A 26151-nucleotide genomic window follows, 5' to 3' on the forward strand; every position below is an offset into this window, starting at 1 on the left:
ACTCATGAACCTGTGAGCCAAAATCAAGAGTTGGATGCTTAGCCAACTGAGTCACCCAGGTGCCCCTTATCTTTAGGAATTTTTTAAGGTTTTCTTCATTTAAGTCTTTACATTTATTGTTAAGTTTGCTCCAGGCTTATAACATCTGCAAACAAATATGGCTTATCTCTATTTTTCCAGTATTTATGCCTCTGATTTCTTGTGCATATTTGCACTGGCCAATACTTAAAGTACGGTATGACATAATAGTATTGGCAGAGGACATCTTTGTCTTATTTTTTATCTATTAAGCATGTTGGCTTTAGGACCAAATAAAGATATTTGTATCAAGTTAAGGAAATAGCTATCTTTCCTATTTTGTTGGTTGTTTTTAATCAATAGTGGTGTTTAATTTTTTGAAAAGTCTTTTTAACATTATTTAAATATAATTAAGTTATTTTACTCCTTGGATCAATTACTAAGATTAATTATTTTCATAGATTTGCTACTATTGAGTCATCTTTACATGTCTAGAATCAAGCCCTTTCTTTGGATATTGAATTATTTGTTAATATGTTACTTAGACCTTTTGTATTCATATTCAAAGCACCATTGGACTATAGTTTTCTGGCCAGTCTTTTGTCAGTGTCAGTGTTGCACTTACTCAGAAAAATGTTTTGGAAGTTTGTTCTTTTTTTCTTTTTCTACACTCTATAACAGTTAAAACAGCATTAGAATAACTTACTCTTGAAAATCTTGGTAGAATTCCTCTGTAAAGTTATCTGGCCCCAGAGCTGTTACTTGGTTTGGTTTCGTTTCATTTAGAGGGGGGATCTTTAATAATTAATTTATTTTAAGAAGATTTGTTTAGGTTAATATTGGCAAATTATATTTTCCTAGAAAATTTATCCACCATATAATATCTTTCAAAAGGATTCCCAGAAATTGCTGCCGAATCCATCAGGCAGGTAGCTGAACAGTAGGTGTCATTATCATGACAATACAAGAATAATCCAGAATCTAGAGAAATGTGTGCATCCCTCCCAAATTTGATTGATCGCCAGATATCAGGTCCAGTTTCTGCTGTATATTCCTGAGGTGTGTTGGCCTAAGACCTGCTTCCCCTTCCCACCTTGACCAGTCATTTGTATATGTGAGTTATACTTCACCTATTTCCAAAAAAACATTTGAGGTAGTACACTTGGCCTGGTTCCAAGACAAACCAGGAGCACGTGGCAGTAAGCCAGCATGTGCCCACATTTTAATGTAATCATTAAAACTAATCAATTAGTGGGGTGCCTGGATGGCTCAGTTGGTTGGGCGACCGAGTTCAGCTCAGGTCATGATCTCGCAGTTAGTGAGTTCGAGCCCCGCGTCGGGCTCTGTGCTGACAGCTCAGAGCCTGGAGCTGCTTCGGATTCTGTGTCTCCCTCTCTCTCTGTCCCTCTCCCCCTCACGCTCTGTGTCTGTCTCTCAATAATAAATAAATGTTAAAAAAAATTTTTTTTTAAGTAATCAATTAGCGTTCGTAAAATTCTTCAGGTTTGTATTACCACAGCCAATATTCCAGGTTCACTTTCATGTGAAGAACAGCACAGCTCTCAATGGGGGCAAATTTGCCCCACAGGGAACATTAGGAATGTTTGGAGACACTTTGGGTTGTCACAGCTGAGGGATGAGGGATGATGCCATGCTGTTCATCTGGTAGATACAGGTCAGGGAGACAGCCAAATGTCCTACAAAACATAGGGCACTCCCCACAACAAAATTAGCCCCAAATATTCATAATGCTGAAATTAAGAGTCTCTAATGTAGAAATGTTTTCTCCCTCTGTGTGTGTTTCAGGATTTTATAGAAACCTTGCCAACATTTACAGGATACCATACCCGGGACCTTTTTGGAATGTGGACTAAAGTCTATGACCCTTTATTTTGTGAGGTAAAAGAAAAATTATCAAAGATTAACCTGCAATCTGATTTTATGACCCCTGCCTATTTTGAGACAGATGAATACATTTTCTTTCACTTTTTGGCAGATATGTTACTTATGCTTCCTTTGACATTGAAACATAATTCAAGACTTATTTATATGGACTTAAAAATTCTGACTTTTTCTCTCCATTATTTATGTTTTCACCCTTTAGAAAATTGCACGCAAAATTGCTTTTCTTCTGTGCCTTGCCGTGTACTTATTTTTCAGTCACTCAGGAATGCTGGGCTCCTGTCATGGATTTTAATGAAAGCAGCAATGTTATTGAATAGACAGGGGAAAAAAGGCACCTCATTTCTGGATATAGAAATAAGCAAGCCAACTTGAAACCAGGTTATTGAAATTGGTTTATCGGGAATCTCTTCCTTGCGGTACAATGCATACGAAATAAACTCTGTAGCTGGATCAATGACCTTTGAGGTTTTCAAGCCTACATGGTATTTTTCACTCACTATGCACCACCTACTGGCCCAAAGGGGTACTCTATAATCCTGTTTTCCCTACCAGGCTCCCTGAATCCTGGGGCAAAATTCTGACCACCCACACGATTTACAGCCACCTCTGATCTTGAGGCCATCATGAATGTCTGGGGACAGCAGTTACTTTCATAGTTCATCTTAGTAACAAATGACACAGTTTGTCCCCTTTCATGATCGAGTTCATTGCCTAAAAGTACACATGACTCTCCCAATATTTTCACTTTATCATTAGCCCCTGTTTCAAGGAAGATTCGTTAGCTTTACAAAAGACTCCTTAGTGGGGACAAGAGCCCACATTTTGGTTCAAGTCTTAATTTCTTTTCTTTCTTCCTTACCCTGGGTTGATTTGAGCTGTTCTATAATGTGGGTGTGGTGCGTGGTTTCCTTTTCTCCTCCCTCCCACTTATTTCCTCTCTGGGCCACTCCACTTTGATCTCCTCTTTCAAGAATTCTCTGTCTCTCTGTCTCTCCTGTTTCGAATCTAGGGGAGTCTTAATCAGTTTTTCATAGCAAGTAATAAATATTGGCACAAAGCCTTTACCCACCATGCTATACAGCTTGTTCATCCGTTTAAAAAGTTTCACAAAGAGTCTACTGTATATACAGTGCACTTTCTTGGGAGTCAGTGAACTGGAGCTAATGGGAGTGGGGGTCTGGTACTGAAGGTTCCAGAAATATATTGCCTCTCCCAGCTATCCTCTCAGGACGTTCTTTCAGCTTTGAGGAAAACATCATCAAACCTTGTCAGTGTCACCTTCCCCACAGGTTAATAGATTTCTAAACCTTTCATAAAGGAATGAGGTACATTTTTACCCTATCTCACCCTTACTTTGCAAAATAGGAATCATCCTTTGGACCCACAGTTAAGCCAAAAGCTATGGGCTTGGTAGGAAGGGGCAAATTAGTCCCTGTGAATTTTTCTTCTGAAAATTAATACCACTACTTATCACAAAGGAAAGGTTTCCTAGAGACAAATGTCAGGACAAGAAAGCCTAGACCCAGGAGTTCTTGTGGTGGAAAGAGGACAAAAAAGTTAACAAATAAAAATACACATTTTCTTCCCTTTTTCTCTGCTACAGAGTGTTCACAATTTCACTTTACCCTCCTGGGCCACAGAGGACACCATGACTAAGTTGAAAGAATTATCAGAATTGTCCATCCTGTCTGTCTATGGAATTCACAAGCAGAAAGAAAAATCTAGACTGCAGGGGGGTAAGTATATAAGAAAGTGAAAGGAGCGTATTGGATTTGTGGTTGAGTGATATATACGTATGTATTCAAAAAGCTTAGGGCAAATAGTACCTGGTACATAATATACTGTCAGTAAACATTATGTGTTTTTATACTCATTAACATTGCCCACTTGGGCCTTAGTTTTCCTATCTGGAAAATGGAAGCTTTGGGATAAAGGTAAATGATACTTTTCATCCTTTCAAACAATTAAGGCTTTTATTGTTGTTGTTTTAACTTTTTAAATGTTTATTTTTGAGAAAGAAAGAGCATGAGCAGGGGAGGGGCAGAGAGAGACAGGGAGACACAGAATCCAAAGCAAGCTCCAGGCTCCAGCTGTCAGCACGGAGCCTGACACAGGGCTCGAACTCACGAACCATAAGATCATGACCTGAGCTGAAGTAAGGGCTTAACCAAATGAGCTACCCAGGTGCCTCAATGATTTTGTATCAGAGCTCCATGAAAAGCAATTGTGTCTGGTGGCCTATAGTATGAATTTTTCAAGGGGGAAGTATGACAAAAGGGGCCCATTTTCCCAAAATTCTTGGTGGTATCCACTGTTTAAGTTAATAAAACATATTTTGCAGGCTAATTGTGTCCTGTAGATTAACACATACTGCAACTGACAAGTTTATGACACAGCTTAAATGTTCCCATTGGGGGTGGAAGGTGTTTATTTCTCAGTGATGCCTCCTTTCAGCTGGATTTGGCCCTTCATTGTGTAGGACATCCTATCATAACAAAGGTAGACCAGGCAAGAGGATGCCAAATCCTTATAATCAGGATAAGGATTCTGAGGGGAGTTGGGTGGCCAAGCCAAGATACCAAAGGAAGCGTCAGATTCAGGTGTTGTTAATATAGGCATTAAAAGTAAGGATGGAGGGGCGCCTGGGTGGCGCAGTCAGTTAAGCGTCCGACTTCAGCCAGGTCACGATCTCACGGTCCGTGAGTTCGAGCCCCGAGTCGGGCTCTGGGCTGATGGCTCAGAGCCTGGAGCCTGTTTCCAATTCTGTGTCTCCCTCTCTCTCTGTCCCTCCCCTGTTCATGCTCTGTCTCTCTCTGTCCCAAAAATAAATAAACGTTGGGAAAAAAATTAAAAAAAAAATTAAAAAATAAAAAAATAAAAGTAAGGATGGAGAGGGGCGCCTGGGTGGCGCAGTCAGTTAAGCATCTGACTCTTGATCTTGGCTAAGGTCACGATCTCACAGTTTGTGAGTTCGAGCCCCATGTCGGGCTTTGCAATGATTGTATAGTCTGCTTGGGATTCTATCTCTCCTTCTGTCTGCCCCTCCCCTGCTTTTTCTCTCTCTCTCTTCTCTCTCTCTCTCAAAATAAATAAAAGTAAGGATGGAGAGTAAGATAGTCCATTATGGCAGGTTGACATAACAGTGAAGAAATTCTAAGCCACAGGATTAGAATTTCCAGGTCATATATTCTAGACAGTTTGAGAAAAAAAAGGGCAATCACATCAAGACTCCAACCATTGCCAGACCCTATTCACTGGCGGGGTCAGGACAAGTTCAGCAGAGCCCCAGGAGAATACACAGAGGCAAAGCATCCTGGTTGTTGGACCAGACTGGGCAGATGTTCATTCAGGGCTGGGTGTAGGGACAGAGACCAGGAAGCAGCCCAATCTGATGTGCTAAACAGGAAAGGAGACAGAGGGTGGAAGTTGGGCCTTGTTGACTACACATACACCAGGTCTTATTCCTGAACCACCAGGCCTTAGAAGTGTGACTCCATCCCAAGCCACATCAGATGGTAGAGACAGGGTTCTTGATTGAGGTCCCTCAACCTAGTCGTGATGGGCTGAGGAATTCAGCCTCTCACTTCTCAAAATGCAGTCCATGGGGCAGTAATCTCAGCCTCACCAAGCCTCTGGTTAGAAATGCAGAAATTTCAGGCCCCACCCCAGACCAGATGAATCAGAATCTGCATTATAATGAAATCCTGAGGTACCTCATAAAACATGAAAGTTCAGAAGCACTTCTCTAGATGCAAGAAACAGTGAAGAAATGGGCAGAGAAAGCCAGGCAGAAGTTGAGAATAGTTTAATAATAGATGTAGAACTCTGTACAGGAATAAAAAATGGGGGTTTTCCTCACAGCTTGTTCCTCTTCTTTTTTTCCTTTGACTACTAGAGATTGCATTTCAGGGAAATAACTTCCCTGCTCAGTCAGTTTCCCCATCTAGATTCTGTCTGTGAGAGTCTTTCCCTCAGGGGTTCTTTCCATCTTGGACTTTGAAGACTGGTTTCTCTGTGAACGTACCTGCCCTGTTTTCTGGAGAAGTCCAGTGTATTGATAAACCAGGGAATAGTTTCCTGAATGATTCCTACCAAAACCCAAGTTCAGCCTATTGTTTGGATCTGGCTAGGCAAGAGAGATTTGTCAACTACGTGCTTGTTGAATGATGAAGGGGCTGAACACAATCCTACAGAAAAAAAAAACATATTGTCTAGGTGACAGAGTCACACAGGAACATCAGGACTTTGGTATCTTCTGATCTTTGCCAAAACTTTTGTTCTACCAGTTGGTGTTAGGGATGATACAATTTGGTAATATGCACACTCCACCCACATTTTGCCACATACACACACACACCAAGAAAATCCCTAAGGTTCATTTAGGAATATATGGCTGGTCACATCTGTATTAATATAAACCTCTTCTTGCTATAGACCACAGGTTAGTAAACTATAGCCTGCAAGCCAAATCCAGCCCGCTGCCTATTTTTTATAAATAAAATGTTATTGACACTCAGATACACTCATTCATTTAGGTAGGACTATGGCTGTTTTGGGCTTCCACCCAAGAGTGAACAGTTATGGCAGACCATATGGTCCACTGTCTGGTCCTTTGCAGAAAAAGTTTGCCAGCCCCTGCTGCAGCTCAGGAGTGTGGGAAGGGAAGTTTATGTCTTCCAGTCAGTGATATTTTGTCTGGTTTATGCAGTTAATAAATGATGTAACAGGGAACGGAGAAGCTAGTGCACACTACAGTGGAGTCTAGTGATTAAGACATGCTGGGTTCAGAGAAGTTCAGCCCCCCTGTGCACAAGTTGTGGAATCTTGGACAAGTTGCTGAGTGTCTCTGAACCTAGTTTCCCCTCCTATAAAGCAAAATAATAGGCATGTCAGAGCCCGGGGATAACTATGGTAGTTACCCCTAGTTTCTTCTGGGGGCAAGGTGGACAATCACCTCAGAACCAAGAGCTGATATCATCTCCCATTATCAATGCTGAAGGCAGCTTCAAAGTACCTGTTGCGGAGCAAGTTGCTGGTAGGTGATGGTGTTATCCCTAAAGGACTCTGAGAAAGCAACCTTCTCTGAAGCAGAGTGATGTAGACCCGTTGGAGAAGCAGCATCTAGCTTCTTCCGTTCCCAGTCAAGGGAGTCACAGCATCTACAGAAAGAACAGACTACCTCCCTTTGTAATTAGCCTTTTATTGTGCCTCTTGGTATATAGATGAATAAACAGTCTCTGTGTACTATTTTAAGAGATTTTCGAAGGCAGGAGTCTGATTCACCTAGCATAGTATCTGGCCCATGGTAGCTGCTCAGTGTGTGTTTGCTGAGTGGACCACAGAGTCCAGAATGACCTTCCATCTGTTAACATCAATGCCCTGCTCTTGACAAAAACGAACTGATCACTGGGAAGCCAGGAGAGTACACGTGTAGTAAAAAAACCACCAGAGATATAAGGAGTCTTCAGATGATGGTTGTGGAAGTTCCTGGGGCAGGATGCCCTCAAGACCATGCCTGGCACTCCAAGGTACCCCTCAGCCTTCAAGGACATGGGGACTGTGAGTTGTGTACCCGCCTTCATCACCTCAGGAGCAACAAACATGAAGGGCAAGAGCTCTCCTCTACTGAAGACAGATGGATTCCTTAGATGAAAGATGCTGACTGCCCCCTAATAGTGATGCCCAGGGTAACCTGGAGTAATGGGCCACAGAAAACAGCCCATGACTTGTACAGACATCCAGAGAGCTGCTTTCTCCCACAGCCTCCCACAGGTTTGACCAAGAGAACAGAAGCAAGAGGGGGAGACAGAATACGTGCCAGGCTATCGCATCACGGCTGCCCTGGAGAAGAGCACTCGCTAACAACTGTCTGAAAATGCCATTTGTAATTCCTTTCAAGTTCCTCAACCTCCTGTCTTGAGCTTTAACAAAACCTGGGGGTGGTAGGGTCCCAGTGTGCCAATCCAGCTCTCTTTGCACAGCCTGTATATGACTCTCTGTATGTCGCCAGGCCTCAGCTTCCTTGGTGTAAACGGGGGATAGAAGTCAGGTTCAGTAAACTAATGTGTATAAAGCACAATAGATGCTCAACCAAAGTTAGTTCTTTTCCTCTCAAGTCTTGAGAATCATGGCAGAGAGAATCACTAAGTAAGAGTAAACACAAAGTTTAGGAACTAAAACATAAGCCCACGTTTGGTTCAGCTCCTTTGTTGATCTATCTTTAAGGTGTCCTGGTCGGTGAAATCCTCAATCACCTGAAGAGTGCAACTCGGCCATCAAACCACAGAAAACTTGTCATGTATTCTGCAGTAAGTATTTTCATCTCCAATCAATATCCATTTGTCCAGTAAGTGACCTCTTTAAGGAGGGAGCCTCATTTTCTTCATCATCATTTCCCTAATGCCCAGCAGATAGTAGACAGCTCTTCAAAGCTTTTCAATATTGATTTGTCAGGTCTCCTAAATATGTGTATATGTGACCACCTATGTGGTTGGCATTTTTAATTTTATTTTGCTTTTATATTTAAAATTTTTAATTTTAAAATTAAACACCTAATTCTGGCCCTTGAGTTTACAGTCTAAAACTGACAGGAAGACATAAATACCATACAAAGCAGTATGGAAATGCAGTACAGGTAAAAGCTTTGCCTCGGAGAGGGGAAGCATCATTTCTGTTCCAAACCAAAAGCAGAGCATGAATTAGATGTAGGCAGAGAGTAATGATGTGGAGGTAAACCCACAGGTGAAGGCCATGTTTCAAGCCTCCAAGACCAAAAGGAGGGTGGAGCCATTAACGGAGGTGCTCCTGGGGCAGGGGAATGATTAGACAATTGGGTCTGAAGCACCAGGGAGCATCCAAATAAAAATCTCCAGGTGGCAAGGGGAATAGGGGAGAGAAGGGGGCAAATGACCGCAGCCTGAAGTTAGAGCTACACTGGGTGCAGGAAGAAAAAGAGAGGTCTCAGAGAAGACCTCCATCTTGGAGCAGGAGTCAGGCAAATGGGCACTGCTGGCGGGGTGGAGGGTGGGATTTGAGGGGTGCATTGAGCACTGAAATGGCCGTCCATGGACTGAGTCTGCAAAGATCAGCAAACCAGGACACGCAACATGGTGACTCGGCTTCCCACCCACTTCTCCATGATAGAGGATTTCTCAGATGCGGTTTGGCTGAAGAAAGCCATGTTTCCATTCTGCAGAAAGATGGATGAGGTGACTATAGATACAAGGAAGTTTGTTTATGATCAGGGGTTCTAAATGGGGTAAGACAAAGAGCTTATGGATGAAACAGAGTGTAGTGCTTCCTGGAGAAGGGCTTCCTGAAACCAGTCCATTCTGCCAATTTTTTTAGCTTCCCATCTGCTTTCCAGTTCTAACTTGTGTGATTTCTGGCAAGTCATAATTCTGTAATTCTATTTCTTTCTCTAGTAAATTAGTTCTAACCCCTTTTTAATATATGTACACTGCCATATAATTTAGGCAACCAAATGTTATGCCCGTTTGTCGATAGAGAAGCTGAGGACTTTCAAAGATTGTGTAGTTAATTAGTGGCAAAACTAAGACTGAAAAACCAGTCCCCTATGCCTTCCAGCCACACTGGGATAAACCTTTAACAATTACTTTTAAGCTGTGCTCTCCATTTCCTTACATTTCTGTCTTCCCTGATATTTATAACCTTACATATTCTTCCCCAACTTTAAAATCACAGATTATTCTAATCTGTAGAAGAAATACAATCTAGCACTAATGTGTTCCAAAATATTTTAAAATGTAATGCAAATCAGTGAAACCAGCTAAAACAGAGATGTCCCGCTAGAAAAGGCAAGGGACAAAAGCAGAAAACTTGACTCAAATTTATTTTCTTCCATTTCAGGGTTATATGACATTAAGCAAGTTACTTAATATCTCTGGGTCTGTTTGCTCATCTTTGTAATGGAAATAATATGTAGTTAAGTCTCACTGCCTAGCACACAACAGATGCTCGACCAAAATTAGTTCTTCCCCTCTCTACCCCTTGAGTCATTGGGGTTATGGCAAATTTAATTGGATCGGAAACCATCATGGTTTTCTACAAGTGCTTAAAACTACCTATGGAACGTACATCTGAACCAGAGGTAAAGATCAAAAATGATTTGTTTCAAATCCCCACAGCATGATACTACCGTGGCTGGCTTGCAGATGGCACTAGATGTTTACAATGGAATCCTTCCTCCCTATGCTTCCTGCCACATAATGGAATTGTATCTTGAGAATGGGTAGGTATCTAAAAGGTGCTTTTCACAATCAATACCACTTGATCTCAGGTTTTATTATTATTAGCTTAAATATTTTTTAATATTTAATTTTCAGTTAGGTACATAAATTTAAAATCAAATACTAAAGGAGCACCTGGGTGGCTCAGTTGGTTGAGCATCCGAATCTTGATTTTGGCTCAGATCATGACCTCATTCATGGTCATGAGATCAAGCCCTGCATCAGCGTAGAGCCTGCATAAGATTCTCCCTCTCCCTCTATCCCTCCCCTGCTCATGGACTCTCTCTCATAAAATTAAAGTAAAATGTAAAATAATTCACTAAGTTAAAAATATTGCTTTATTCCACTTTCAGATTTCATGAAACAATTTTATCCAAACTCTTTGTATGCATCTTAACTTGTGTCTTCACCACTAGAGTCAATTTTGAGTCCCCTAAAAACTGTTTTCCAGATATATTAACAAATAAGGGTAATTTTAGCTGCTGTACAAATGAACCTCAGATTCTCAGAGGTTTACCCCAATGGACATTTCTTTCTCACATATCTAATACTCTAGTAGAGATGTCCCTGGCTAATAGGAGTTGATTCACCCATGGCGTGATTTGGGGACCCAGGCTTCCATCTTTTATTTTTTAATTTTTTTAATGTTTATTTAAAAGCGCAGAGCGCAAGTGGGAGAGGGGCAGAGAGAGGGGCAGAGAGAGAGAGAGGGAGACACAGAATCCGAAGCAGGCTCCAGGCTCTGAGCTGTCAGCACAGAGTTCGGCACGGGGCTTGAACTCACGAACCGAATCATGACCTGAGCCGAAGTCGGATGCTTAACCGACTGAGCCACCCAGGCACCCCCAGGCTTCCATCTTTTGGACCAATAGTTTTCAAGAGTGCTGTGCTCACCTGCAGGCAACTTATAGAAAGAAATGAGAGGGTAGAGAAGACAACCTGTTTATCAACCACCTTAACCCAGAAGGGCCACATATCACTTCTGCTTGCATTCTACTGGCTAAAATGATAGGCATACCTCATTTTATTGTACTTCACTTTATTGCACTTCATAGTTGTTGCATTGTTTACAAATTGAACGTTTGTGGCAAACTTGTGCCAAGCAATTTTTTTGACAGCTGCTATTTTTTTTGGCAGCAATTGCTCATTTTGTGTCTCTGTATCACATTTTGGTAACTCTCACCATATTTCAAAGTTTTCACTATTATTATATTTTTTTGGTGATCTGTGATCAGTGATCTTTGATGATACTATTGTAATTGTATTGGGGCACCGTGAGCCACATTCATATAAGACTGTGAACTTAGTAGATAAATGTGTGTGTTCTGACTGTTCCACCAACCGGCCATTTTCTCTCTCTCTTGCTCTCTCTCTCTCGCTCTCTCTCTCTCTCTTTCTCTCTCACTCTTACTCTCACTCTCTCTGTCTTTCCCTCTCCTCAGGCTTCTCTATTCCCTGAGACACAACAATATTGAAATCAGGCCAGTTAATAACCCTACAACAGCCTCTAAGTGTTCAAGTGAAGAGAAGAGTTGCATGTGTCAAACTTTAAGTCAAAAACTAGAAATGATTAAGCTTAGTGAGGGAGGAATGTTGAAAGCTGAGATAGGCCAAAAGCTAGACCTTTAGTGCCACACAGGTAGCCAAGTTGTGAATGCAAAGGAAAAATTCTTGAAGGAAATTAAAAGTGCTGCTCTAGGGAGTACATAAATGATAAGGAAACAAAACAGTCTATTGCTTATATGGAGAAAGTCTTAATGGTCTCCATAAAAGATCAAACCAGCCACAACATTCCTTTAAGCCAAAGTCTAATCCAGAGCAAGCCCAGACTCTCTTCAATTCTGTGAGGGCTGAGAGAGGGAGGAAGCTGCAGAGGAAAAGCTGGAAGCCAGCAGAGATTGATTGGTTTATGAGGTCTAGGAAAAGAAGCCGTCTCCATAACATAAAAGTTCAAGATGAAGCAGCAAATGCCAATGGAGAGGCTGCAGCAAGTGACCCAGAAGATCTAGCTGAGATCATTAATGAAGGTGGCTGCAGTAAACAACACATTTTCAATGTAGATGAACCAACCTTCTATTGGAAGAAGAGGCCATCTAGGACTTTCACAGCTAGAGAGAAGTCAATGCCTGACTTCAAAGCTTCAAAGGACAGGCTGCCTCCCTCGTTAGGGTCTAATGCAGCTGGTGACTTTAAGTTGAAGCCAGTGCTCATTTACCACTTGGGAAATCCTAAGACCCTTAAGAATTATGCTAAATCTAAACTGGATGACTGCACATCTGTTTATAACATGGTTTACTGAAATAGTATTTTACAAAAGCCTACTTTTGAGACCTGCTCAGAAAAATATCCTTTTAAAATATTACTGTTTATTGACAATGCACCTGGTCACCCAAGAGCTCTAATGGAGATGTACAATGAGATTAATGTTTTCATGCCTGAGAACACAACATTCATTCTGCAGCCCATGGATCAAGGAGCAGTTTTGATTTTCAAATCTTATGATTTGACAAACACCTTTTGGAAGGCTGTAGCTGCCATAGATACACTAGTGATTCCTCTCTGATGGATTGGGGCCAAGCAAATTGAAAGGATTCACTGTTCTAGATGCCATTAAGAACATTCATGATTCATGGGAAGAAGTCAAAATATCAACATTAACAGAAGTTTGGAAGAAGTTGATTCCAAAACCCTCATGGATTATTGGGGTTTAAGACTTCAGTGCAGATGTGGTAGAAACAGCAAGAGAACTAGAATTAGAAGTGGAGCCTGAAGACGGGACTGAATTGCTGCAATCTCATGACAAAATTTGAATGGATGAGCAAAGAAAGTGGTTTCTTGAGATGAACCTACTTCTGCTGCAGATGCTGAGAAGACTGTTGAGGTGACAACAAAGGATTTAGAATATCACATGAACTTAGTTAATAAAGCAGTGGCAGGGTTAGAGAGGATTGACTCCACTTTTGAAGGAAGTTCTTCTGTGGGTAAAATACTGTCAAACAGCATCACATGCTGCAGAGAAATTGTTCAGGAAAGGAAGAGTCAACTAACTGATGTGGCAAATTTCACTGTCTTATTTTAAGAAATTGCCACAGTCACCCTCACCTTCAGCAACCACCACCCTGGAGTCAGCAGTCACCAATACAGAGGCATGACCCTCCACCAGCAAAAAGATTACAATTGACTGAAAACTCTGATGATAGTTAGCATTTTTTAGCAATAAAGTATTTTTAATTAGGTTATACACATTTTTTAGACATATGCTGTTACACAGTTAGTAGACTGCTATAAAGGATATACATGACTTTTACATGCACTAGGAAATCAAATAATTCCTTTCAATCACTTTATTGTGATATTTGCTTTCTTGCAGTAGTCTGAAAGTAAACCCACAACATCTCCAAGGAATACCTGTAGTCACTTGGTACCACCTAGGTACAAGGGAGTCTGGGAAATGTAGTCCATTTTCAGCCATAACTCTATTCAGTAGAAAGAGAATCACGAATTTTGATTGACTGTTAGTTATGTTTGCCGTATCATCTTGAGATAAAAGATGCTGTCACTGGAAAATTACCCCGGGGTATAAGCACTCATTCACATAATATTGGGAAGTTTTTAAAAACATTTCTCTAAGTGAATATTTGCGGTTAATACTGTTTATGTGGCTTTCAAAGTGATGTTTTAAAGGCTTGTTTATAACAACAACCAACAGTGGCAGTTGTGAGGTTACTACAGCAAGAATGATCACTAAATCCTACTTGAATTTCTCTCCCGCATGTTTGGCAAAAGACTTCCATAAGCCCCTCGTACTAGTTTTACAAGGTTGGCAAAGACCAGTGGTTTTTCCTGAAACAACACCTTGTTTTTTCAAGTAAAGTATTGAGGATGAGGGAGTATAAATTACCTAGGTATACACCCACACCCTCTTTCTGAGATGTAATTTTGATAAAATCTTGATGTATATTTAAGCGCATATGTTTCCAAGTTATTGCCTGGCTAAGGAGAAGAGAGACAACTTCATTCAGGGGAAAGGCTACAAGAAATACTGAGAGAGGAAAAGAAAATGAAGCAAATGGGGATCATAAAGGGGAGAGAATAGGAGAAAGAAAACCCAACACCCCACCTGATCCCCACTTCTTACTCAAAGGCTCATCAAATCATCCCCAACTCCCCCAACCACCACCTGGTAGCTCCCTCTCTGATTAAGCTTCCTGGTCCCTACCTCCTTTGCCTCTGGTTATCTAACAAACCAGTCCTCCCATTTCTACCCTCTGGATCTGACCCACTGGCCCCAATCTCCCTATTCCCACACCTAAGTTAGCTCATATCTACTCATTCCTGTATATTCTTCCCCTAGTCCTACAGCTGACATGTTACAGGCCAGATGGGAAAATATTCAATGGCAGTTCAACAACACAGAACTAACAGCTCTCTCTTCTACCTTCTTCCACCAGGGAGTATTTCATAGAGATGTACTATCGGAATGAGACGCAGCACGAACCATATCCCCTCACACTGCCAGGCTGCACTCCCAGCTGTCCTCTGACCAAGTTTGCTGAGCTGGTTGCCCCTGTGATCCCCCAAGACTGGTCCACGGAGTGTATGACCACAAGCAACGACCAAGGTACTTACTGAGGATGTTACGGGTTAGTGTACATACAGAGCTCTGTAGAGAAGGCAGAATACCCTTTCTCCAGACAGGTGGTGCTTTGAGAATATCACTCAGCCATCACTCCCAGCTTTGAGGGAAATAGGTTTGAGGTGATAATTGTGTGTTCTGGGGACCCCCCCCCCAACTTCAGGCAACTCCAACCTCTCCATGAGGCCCTGCCCCTACTTGCCTAAACCTTGACTTGGTTTTTTCAGTGTTTACGGAAAAAAAGCATCATGTCAAAATATAATTAGAGGCAAAACTTAAATCAAAGTTCTTGGGGTTGCCATGAACTGGCCACATAGAGCCTTTTGGTTTTTTTTAAGGACTTCCAGATTTCATTTGAGCAGGATTAATGAGGTTGCTCTTGAAGTATCTGAAGTGGAACAGATTTCAAACAAAATCCACAATCTAGGGTGAGAGCAAGGAAGGGAAGAAGTTCATCCTAGGCAAATGGGCAGAGGACCAGCTTTGGAACTGTTAGTTCCAGCCTTCTCACAAGGAGAGGCAGATAAATGGATACAGTGGAACAATCTGGAGAAATCACCTCCACCGGGACACTGGTACTATCTTTATATATTTGTGTTAAAACTAATTGGGTAGAAAAGCTGAAAAATAAACACCTCTTTGTATCCTTTAGCCCTGGAAAATCCATGTTACTTTTGAAGAAACCAAAAGCAAATTTGCCATAAAACTTTGCTGTATATAATATATATGGCAGCTCTTGGAGAGCAGACATCCTGGCAAATAAGTAATTTGGTGAGAGCACAATATTTAGGCACAACCATCAGAGATGAGTACCCTGCATGAGTGGTTTCTCTTGGAAGATGGTAAGACATGTTGAATGTGGAGTTGATTTGGGAGAGGAAGTATGATACATATCAAACTGGAACAAAATTAGAAATGTAAGAGCGTTCCTGAATGCCTTCAAGATCAAAACTTACCGGAATGTTGGAAAGTATGGCTGTGATAGCTGTTCTGAGGACGAAAGGAATGTGTAAGGTTTTGATCCCGATTATCTTCAGAAAACCTAAGCAAACTCCTGGCCCTGCTGAAACTACTCACTATGCAAGAAGAAATCATATTCAAATGGCACTCTTTAGAGTCTTGTAGATTTGCCATGTGGCAGATGTAACACGCCTAGAGAACACTGTGCTACGTTACCATTGTAGAAAAAGATGAAATGTTTTCTGAGATGGTTTCCGCTGGGTGCCAGAGTCCAGAGGAAAAACCATTCCCTCTCCCAATGAGTCATTGAACGACTGACTTGAGACACTGATTCATATATTTATTTGCATTATTTTTTCCCAAGGCAATATTTGTCCCCAGGGCTGCTCTCTGATTACTCTTCCTCCCCCATGCATGTAACTTTCCTCCACAATAAGACAAATGTAAACTAGTGAATAAAGTCATTAGTAGGGAGTTCAAAAACATTACTTTTAAAATGATTTTTGAAAAGTGTGTGTGTGTTTAATTAGAATAAAATACGTGAAGGGCAGATTTTAGGGGCTACATTTTTGTTTGGGGATTTTATTTTTAATGTAACAGGAGGGAAAATATTAATGTAAAGTAAAAATGATCTTGACTGGCTTAGGTGAATATTTTACATTGAAAATGAGTTTAGTTCGGTCTTTACTACTTCAGAAAAAGGTTAAGCTGATGGATGGCTCTGCTTTATCTATTAAGATGGAACTTGCAAGAAAACACCCTTGGGAAATTTACAACCCAGTGGGAAAGCAAAAAGATACATATTACACAGAATAACAAGGGTTATATCTTACCACCACAAGGGTTGCTATGGAACAAGAGTTAACTGGATTCAGAGGGAGGGAGGCAGTAAGGAATGTCAGGAAGGGCTACCTGTAAGAGGTAACAATTGCACCATGTGAAGTCAGTTTGGATGGAAGTTTCTAATGGTACAGCACAAGGTACTAGAAAGCCATTTATCAAATCTCTTAGTGGCTTGAAGCTGGAAAGGGTAGAGGACTTACTCAGCAGAAGGTTCTGGGTCCAATGAGATTCCCACAGGTTTCCTTCAAGGGTCCAATTCTAATAAGATCAAATATCAACGACACAAGAGCAACGGTTTTTATCTGTTGTGTTCTCTCTTATATCTGTCTCAGAAATACCTGTGCCTGACATGAATTAGTGCTCACTAAATATTTTCCCAATGGATGTATAGATCACTTACCTTTCCTCCTTGAACATACCGTCTCTATCTTGATCAGCAGTGATACCTGCTAACCTGGGGGGTATTTTTGAGCCCATCCTTTCCTTTATCCTCCATAGCCAATATGTCACCTCCTCTTCACAAATCTTCCTGTAGAGTATTTATAAAATTCTTTTCCTCAAGACACCAGTATCAATTCGGTATTCAAATGGAGTGAAACCAATTAGCAAAATATGTTAATAAAACAAAAACTGAAGCATCGATGTGCTGGAGCCAACACATACCAACCTCGAGAGTGGAATGTGCACAGCCCTTCCCAACTCTGAGTTCAATCACTTGACTTTGGCAGCATGAAATTGGTCATGGTGTCATGCCTGGAGCGTCTTCATCACAGAAATCAGCATATGCCACAAACCAGGGTTTTGTCTTTTGTGGTTTTGATCCAGTTTACTAGCACACCACTGGATTGAGCTCATAGAAAACTTCAGAGTTTATAACATGAGGCGGTCTCCAACAAAGCAAATTCAATATCTGAAGTTCTTTAAGGAAAAGGGATTTGATTTGTTCTATATGGTCTCAAAGAGTGCTGCTTGGGGTATCAGGTAAAAATTTCAGGAAGACAGACTGTTTTCAGTGTTGGGAAATTCCTGGGACAGGAAATCCTATTTGCCTTGCCAGAGACACCATGAAGCATGCCAGAGCATGGAAGCGTATAGGCATTGAATGATTCCTTAGTAGGGCACAAAATTTAGCAAATAGGATGCCCAAATCAATTTGAATAATAGCTTTAACTGCTGCATTTTTATAATTTACTCAGAAAAAATGGCTACAGAACATTTAGGGTGTCCTGAGAAAGCCAATACAGGAAGCAGGACAAACCATTAAATACAGGACACATCGTGTATGTGCAGAATGCCTGGCTACTCTGCCACCCATGAAATCCTACCCATACCTGTAAGCAGTGTTATTCACTAGCGTTAGTAGACCCAATTAATATCACTGTCATATCAATTAAAGTAAGCAGACTCTTTGCTGGGGAATTCATGATAAGTCTAAGTTCCATACTATGTTACTTGAAAATAAAATCCCTTTTTAGAAAATGCTTTCTTAATTCCACAATTTTACTAACACAGTCAGACTTTCATTGCTAGCACTCTCCCACCCCTCTCCCTCAATCTCCAGCACCACATACTTAGTGGGAAGGAGAATTAATGGTGGGAAGTTCAAGTTTCTCCTTATAAAAAGCTTTGTAAATCTTCAGCAAATATACACATGCTCAAGATTCAACCATGAGCTTCCTAAAGGCAAGATCATTACCCTTTCCCTCCTTAAATCTTCAGACAATGCCTAGAACCTGGTACCTTCAGTCAGTATTTGCTAATTGAATAAATGTTCAGCCCTTCACACTTAGCCTGGCTTCTTCATGGCTGGACCCAGGTATCAGGAGCTTAGAACTCACTTGTTCAATAAATAGGGGAGAAGCTATGAATGAGCCTCAAATGGGAGTGTACTACAAAGACCCAGTCACCAACTACATACATATATGTATATACCAATATGTCTGTATTATTTGGCCTGTTTTCAGCATTGTCAGCTTGGCATTCTTTTGTTCTCCTATTGCTTTTTGGAGCCACTGTTCATTGATACCTCTTCCAGCACCCCTCCTCCCTCAGAGATGAAGCCAGTTATAGCACCTGTTTCTCATTCTTGTTGCTACTATCATCAGTTTCCCAGGACATGTGTCATCATTCATTAATGGCATTGGGAACTTGCTCTGGTATATATGCCAGCTCACTCCTCACTCCCCCTCCTGTCCTCAGCCTAGGCAATTCTGACATAATAGTGGCCCATCCTATACCCTGCCCACCCACAATAATATCCAACCCTTGGTTAAACCAACCACACAGTGTTGGCATTCTGATCTGCTAAGTTGGAACAGAAGCCTATTGTTACCATTTCAAATTATGAATATTGAAATTTCTACTTCAACCCCAGCTGGTTCTTTCAACGCTGTTTGGCCAAAGTATTCACCCTTCCTGGACCCTTTTCCTGAGTTCTACAGGAAGGCCTTGTTATTTTCCCCAAACTTTCAAGTTCATCTTGGCTTGTTTAATTCTAGTGAGATGTCCTTAGAAGAGCAAGATACTCCACTGAAAACTCTTTTAGATTCTCCTGTCACTACCACCAAACATATTAGTAGCCTTAACTTGACTCTACTGCTACTCCTCAAGAAAACATGTTACTCCCTGAGTATCCTTTCCTCATGTGTATGATCCCACCCCTCATTTCCTGGGACCTCAGTGAAGCTTAGCTTCTTTTTCTTCCTCTGTGGTGGCTTCCTTCTACTAGGAAATGCCTACATCTCTCATCAAAGGACATCTCAAGTGCCTGCTCCATCTCACTCTCTTCAATCCCAATTTTCTTGAACTAATCGTTTGTTTCTGTATTTCCTCCTCACTCACTCCTGAACTATTCCGTAAAATGATGTTCTTCCTTCCATCTCTTTTTGGAAACTTCCCTTTTGAAAGTCACAGCACCTAGCTCAGTGACCTGTTTTTGTTTTCCTGTCAATAGGACATATCCCCACTTTACATAGAAGAAAATAGCCTCAGAAAACAACATGCCACAAGTGTTAGGGTCAGGGTTCAAGCCTCACAGTCTCTAACACCATGTTTCTACTATATCATCTTCCCTTTCCATCCCACACTGTCTTGTTGACTATTCCCCTGGGACAAATGCCCAAAACTTGAATTAGTGGGTCAAAGTATATGAATATTTAATGGGGTGCCTGGGTGGCTCAGTTGGTTAAGCATCCGACTTCAGCTCAGGTCATGATCTCACACTCCATGAGTTCGAGCCCTGCATCGGGCTCTGTGCTGACAGCTCAGAGCCTGGAGCCTGCTTCGGATTCTGTGTCTCCCCCTCTCTCTGCCCCTCCCCTGCTCAACCTCTGTCTCTCTCTGTCTCAAAAATAAGTAAAAACATTAAAAAAAACTTTTTAATGAATATTTAATAACAGGTATTTTTTGAGTACCTCTCATGTACCCAATATGTGTCTATGTAGCAGGTGTTAAGTTTGTTGAGAAAGTAGCAGCAATACAAGAAAATTGTCCCCATGTGACCTAGACCCCTTGGCAGGGAGGACAGGAGGATAAAAAATTAAATAAGCCCTAACAGTTAAGTATGGTAATACTATAATAAAGGATATAGGGGAAAGGAAACTAGCTTAAGTCTAAGGGGTCAGAGAAGGCTTCTCAAAGGGGGTGCTGTTTAAACCAAAGTCTGGGAGCACCTGGGTGGCTTAGTTGAGCGTCCAACACTTGATTTTGGCTCAGGTCATGATTTTACGGTTTGGGGGTTTGAGCCCTGCATCAGGCTCTGCACTGTCAGTGTGGAGCCTGCTAGAGATTCTCTCTCTTCCTCTCTGTCTGTCCCTCCCCTACTCATTCTTTCTCTCTCTCTCTCTCTCAATCTCTCTCTCTCTCTCTCTCTCTCAAAATAAATAAACATTTTTTTAATTAAAAAAAATAAGCCAAAGCCTGAAGGAAAGAAGGAATTAACAGGGTGAGTGGAGGTGAGGAGAGAGGAGAGTATTACAGACAAAAGAAAATGTGTAGAAGCCCAGAGGCTAAAGACAACATGGGGTATTTTAGGAACAGGAAGGAGTATGTCCGGTCATAGTGCAAACACTGGGAAGGCGGACATTAAGTGTCTCAGGTCAAGTTGAATAGCTCTAGTCATTAAGAGGTTTTTGGCAGAGGACAGATGATGGGATGGGCTTCTTGTTTTAGAAAGACCTCTGTCCTCAGTGGGGAGAGAGGATCGGAGAGCAGTGGGACTGAGAGCAGGGAGCACAGCTGGGAGACTGTTGCAGTAATCCAAGGACGAGGATGCAGACAGACTTATTCAAACAGGAAAGAGGAAGAGTATACAGGACGTCAGGAGTAATGGCGAGAGGAAGAGGCTTTTTGATACACGTTGCCAAAATAGATCTCAGAAGAGCAGTGCTGATTCACACTGCCTTCAGTGGCTTTCATCTGTTCCTGTGCGGTAGGAGAGCTTGTCCCTCGTTACCGGTCCTACCTCTTCGCAGTAAGATGCAACTAATCGCTTTCTTTCTCAGACCCTAGAACATTACTCTGTCAAACTCACAAAATGCTTCTCAATACAAGGGAGCATAAATTTTTAAAAATTGAGGAGATATGGGGCACCTGGGTGGCTCAGTCCGCTAAGCATCCAAATTCGGCTCAGGTCATGATCTCACAGCTCATGAGTTTGAGCCCCACATCGGGCTCTGTGCTGTCGGCATGGAGCCCTCTTGGGTTCCTGTCTCCCTCTCTCTCTCTGCCTCTCCCCAGCTTGTGCTTTCTCTCTGTCTCAAAAATAACTAAAAACATTAAAAAAAATTTTTTTTAATTTAGGAGAGGGAGAAAGAGTCTCTCCTGAGTCTTTTCTACGTTCTTAGACTCATATCTTCCTCCAAACCCCTAAATGATAACATCCTACTGGCTTGTCCTTGGTTCCGTCATTCTACCCTCGCCATGAGCCAGCATTACCCAGGCCTCCATCTTCTTACGTCTACAATTCTTATTTCCACATCTGCATATAGAATTCTAGATCTGTTTTTTTCAGCTGCCTACTGATCATTTCTACGAGGATATTAACCCATCTCAATCCTACATTTGAAATAAAATGTATTATCTCCTCCACTGCAAACTGATCCTTTTTAATGGACTTCCAATCTCCGTTCATAGCCTAATCATCTTCTTCACCCAAGCTAGAACCCATGGGTGGCCGTGACTCCACTTCTCCTTTACCAGTACATTGTAATCCATCACAGAACCTGTCAATTCTACTGCAAGAGTATCCTAGAATTCCTTCATCTGCAATGTCGACCACACTTCCAGTGCTGAACCCTAAGTATCTTGTCAAAGGCATTTTAATAGCCATCAGGCCTAGAGTGTCTCCACCACCCTATCTTTCTCTGTAGTTGTCTTCTTTTTTTAAATACAAATTGGGCCATGTCACTTCCATGTGTCATAATTGCTGATGATTTCCATGTACCCACGACAAACCAGACCTAAAACCTAGGCCTCAACCTACCTATCTAGTCTTAACTCACCAGAAGCTATACTCCAGCCACGTGCAACTGCTCATTATTTCCCAAACACGCTCTTGTGCAACTCATTCTGTCTCATGGAAAAGTCTTATTTACCTCAAAGTTCTGCTCAAATCTTATCACTTTCTCAGAAGACTTTCCAACCTCGTTCTCTTCTAAATAGAAAGCTTTGTATTAATTACAACTTTTTCTCTACTCCAATGGCATGTCTTTTATACTTCTATTTTACTATTTATCACATGATCTCATAATTGTCTATCTGGTTCTCCCACTAGATATTGGTGATCTCAAAATCAGGGATCATGGAACCCCAGAACCCAACACACCGCTGACCTGGCGTATGGTGTGTGCCCACTGCATGTCTAGGAAAGACTGAAGGAAGGGAAAATATTGGGGAAGTATATTCCATGGGACTATTATGACAATGTAGCCAATAAAAATAATTGAAAATACATTTCCAAATACAGATAATCATCCATGAACATTAACTTTGAAGAATCATTAGTCTCTACCTTCTTCCCCCATTTTATTTAGCTCTTTCCTTCCTTCCTTCCTCAATTCTCTTCAGTTTCCTCCACCTTTATATAAACTCCATTCACAGGGGTAATGGCACCCATCCACCACGACCTAACTTTATTAATATTAATCTTCTCGTGATGCTAAGAGGCATCCTGACATTGTGAGAAAAGCACTGAACTAAGAATTGAGAACCTGTGAGTTCTAAATCATTCATTCTTTCCACAAATATTTATTGAGCATCTCCTATGTGCCAGGTATTGTTCTAACTTCCAGGGATACGTTCATGAACAAAAAGACAAAGTTTTCTGCCTTCATGAAGCTTACATTCTATTAGAGGGAGAGAGGGTTGGATAATGAGTAACAAATATAATAAATAAGTACTTTGGAAGGTGAGGATCCCAAGTGCCAAGCTAGGGGTGGGAATGGGGAAAGGGCATATTGGTTGCACCTTTAAGTAGAAAGTCCTCATTGAGAAGATGAGATTTGAGCAAAGAAAGCAATAGAGTTACCTGACGCAGAGATTCATGAGAAGAGCATCTAGGCAATAGTAGTAACTATAACAAAAGTTATAAATGGGTGTGTGCCTGGCATGTCTGAGGAACAACAAGGCCCGTGTGGCCAAAAGAGAGTAAGCAAAGGGAAGGTGGTAGGAGACGAAATCTATGTTAATCAGGCCTGATGATATAGAGCCTTATAAACTGTTACCGTTAGGACTTTGGTTTTCGTTCTGAGTGAGAAAAGCATTCATTGCAGACTTTGTTTTAGGTAGAAGAGTGTCATGATTTGAATTGAAGTCATTTGGCTGCTGTGTTGAAAATAGATCATAGGGAAGAAAGTATAGAAGCTAGGGAACAAGTCAAGTCAGGAGGATGTTGTAATAATCCTGGGTGGTGGAGAGAAGGGGAGAAATCATTGGTTTCTAGATATAGTTTTTGGAAAAACAACAGGACTTACTGACAGATTGATTATAGGATGTGAGAGAAATAGAGGAAATCAGAGGAGATTTCAAGAGTATGGGGCTGAGACAGAAGAAGGAATTTTCCATCAACTGATATGAGGAAGACTGCAGGAAGAACAGAGTTTGGGGCAGGGGAAGGCATGAAGGGATTGGGAATTCAGTTTTGGACTCGCTAAGATTGAAATGACTATTCAATGTCCAAGGGAATATGTCAAGTACACAGTTGGATATATGAGTCTTGAGTTTGCAGAAGATTTAAATTTGGAAGTCATTAGTGAACTGAGTCATTAGTGAATCATGAGACTGATAAACCTATATATTCCAACCCAAATACAATTATCTGCTTATCCTTAGCCAAATTATCTAATCTCTCTACTTCTTTTTTTTTTTTCATGTCTACAATGATAAGGTTAGGTTAAATAAGTGATTTTCAACTGTGTTCCATGGAGCATGAGGGCTTCTGTAGACAGAGCTGCCGGGTCAGAGAGATGTTCGCTCTCCCACTGCCTAAACCAACCACCAATCCTTTAGTTTTACAATGAAGATCAGACATCCATTTAGAAATGGTACAAATTGATATTTATGATGGATATACTACAGTGTACCAGGGTGTGCGTGCGTGTGTATGTGTGTGTGTGTGTGTGTGTGTGTGTGTGTGTGTGTGTGGAGGGTAACTTCCTATATGTAATAATGAATAGCATCTCATAAAAAATGAGCCCGTATATCTCCCCATGACTGGTCAGCTATCAAAGGGCTATGTGTAAATAAAGGTGCAGATTAGCAATAGTACACAGTTATCTTAAAAATGCTTGTGATTGTTAACATGTGCTCAAGGTTTCTTCTCTAAAATGTATTTATTGAAAAACAAATTCAGAAACTAAAAGATGATATTCCATTTCTTTTAGACCCAATTAATGATAGTATTTCTGTTGACACTGAGACCATGAACAATTGATCATTTTAACTGTATAAAAATGCATGAAGTTAATGCTGGAAAGGACCTTAGAAATACTTCAGTCAAAAAAAATAGAAGAAGGGGCGCCTGGGTGGCGCAGTCGGTTAAGCGTCCGACTTCAGCCAGGTCACGATCTCGCGGTCCGGGAGTTCGAGCCCCGCGTCGGGCTCTGGGATGATGATGGCTCAGAGCCTGGAGCCTGTTTCCAATTCTGTGTCTCCCTCTCTCTCTCTGCCCCTCCCCCGTTCATGCTCTGTCTCTCTCTGTCCCAAAAATAAATAAACGTTGAAAAAAAAAAATTAAAAAAAAAAAGAAGAAGAAGAAGGAGAAGAAGAAGAAGAAGAAGAAGAAGAGAAAATAAAAGAAAAGGAAAGGAAAAAGAAATACTTAAGTCAATCACCCTCCCTTTATGGTGGAGGAGCTGAGACTCAGAGGTCAAAGGTCATGCCAGAACTAACCTAAGTCATTTCCTGACTCCTAGTCTAGTGTCTTTTCAGCACACGCTACTGGTTTCAAGGTTGCTTCAGAAACACCACTGAATTTTTACAATTAAGGCAGAAATCAACATTGATGTGTGATCTTCCTATTTTCCTCATTTTATAATCTTCATATTTTCCTAATCCATTAATTTTACATTATGGGTCTTCCAATTTTTCCACAGTTCTAAGGGTCGTCCTTGCTGTTGCCTTTTGCCTGGTGTCTGGTGTCCTCGTGGTGTTGCTGCTTACCCTCATCCGCCATGGGCCCTGCTGGCACAGAGACCCCTATCGGAATATCTGAACAGATGGCTGAATAAGGGCGGACACACCACACCAACCACCAACCTCCTGGGATGCAGCACCTCTCAGTGATGCCTCATGGAAAGGACTGGCTTTCACCATGTGGACATCACCCTGCCCACACCCTTCCCTTTGAGCCTGGCTAGAGCAGGGTCTGAACTCATAGTGACCCAGGGACTGATGAATGAACCCCAAGTTACTTGGTTAGGTCTCCTGATGGTTAGGTCTCCTCATCATAGTGCAAGCTTCTCACGCAGCTAGAAAGAAGTTCTTCTGCAAAGGATAGTTGTATTCTCTGGCATGGATGTCCAGAAAGAAAGAAAGAAGTTAAACTCCAACCAGCCTTTTGCCTTCAAAGAGCAAATGGTTACAACGTGTGACAACATAGATTAAAGAAGACTGGATAATGACAATACTTAAACTAGAAATAGTATCATGTAGGATGATTCTTAAGAAATAAGACCCAACCAGAAGGTGTAAATAAATCTTTTTTTTAGCTGTTAAGTAGGTTGAATACAAACATGTATACACTCCTGAAAAGAAACTCCTACCCAGTGTTTGATAGCTAACAGATTTCTGTATGTGTATATATACTAACACATACAAACACATAGCTGTATTGAAACTGCCTTAGAGAGAGGTATTTAATTCTCAGAAACTGTAATATCAACTATTGTAATTGTTGCTCAGGTCATTTTCCCCACAATTTCTATAATGGGGAATAACCAGGAAGTCCATGCAGTCATGTTTCTTTTTTCTACCTCTACCATGAGACTATATCTTTATTTTATTTTTTTTCAATATATGAAGTTTATTGTCAAATTGGTTTCC

The 26151-nt window shown here is 41.2% G+C and overlaps 1 protein-coding gene across 3 annotated transcripts in view; it reads left to right on the forward strand.

The window, feature by feature from the left end:
- Positions 1-25949, forward strand: part of ACP3 (acid phosphatase 3) — a 45450-nt gene extending 19501 nt beyond the window's left edge. For 2 of the 3 annotated variants that reach the window (XM_047876140.1, XM_047876143.1), the window contains 6 exons: positions 1825-1917; positions 3527-3659; positions 8149-8231; positions 10071-10174; positions 14624-14793; positions 25203-25949. In XM_047876140.1, coding sequence (XP_047732096.1) covers positions 1825-1917; positions 3527-3659; positions 8149-8231; positions 10071-10174; positions 14624-14793; positions 25203-25321 — 702 coding nt within the window. In that variant the 3' untranslated portion in view covers positions 25322-25949. Of the gene's footprint in view, positions 1-1824; positions 1918-3526; positions 3660-8148; positions 8232-10070; positions 10175-14623; positions 14794-15460; positions 16314-25202 lie in introns of those variants that run through there. The other variant, XM_047876141.1, reaches the window with a different exon arrangement.
- Positions 25950-26151: the final 202 nt, after the last annotated feature.

The sequence above is a fragment of the Prionailurus viverrinus genome, chromosome C2 (assembly GCF_022837055.1).
Source record: "Prionailurus viverrinus isolate Anna chromosome C2, UM_Priviv_1.0, whole genome shotgun sequence".
Lineage (NCBI taxonomy): Eukaryota > Metazoa > Chordata > Mammalia > Carnivora > Felidae > Prionailurus > Prionailurus viverrinus.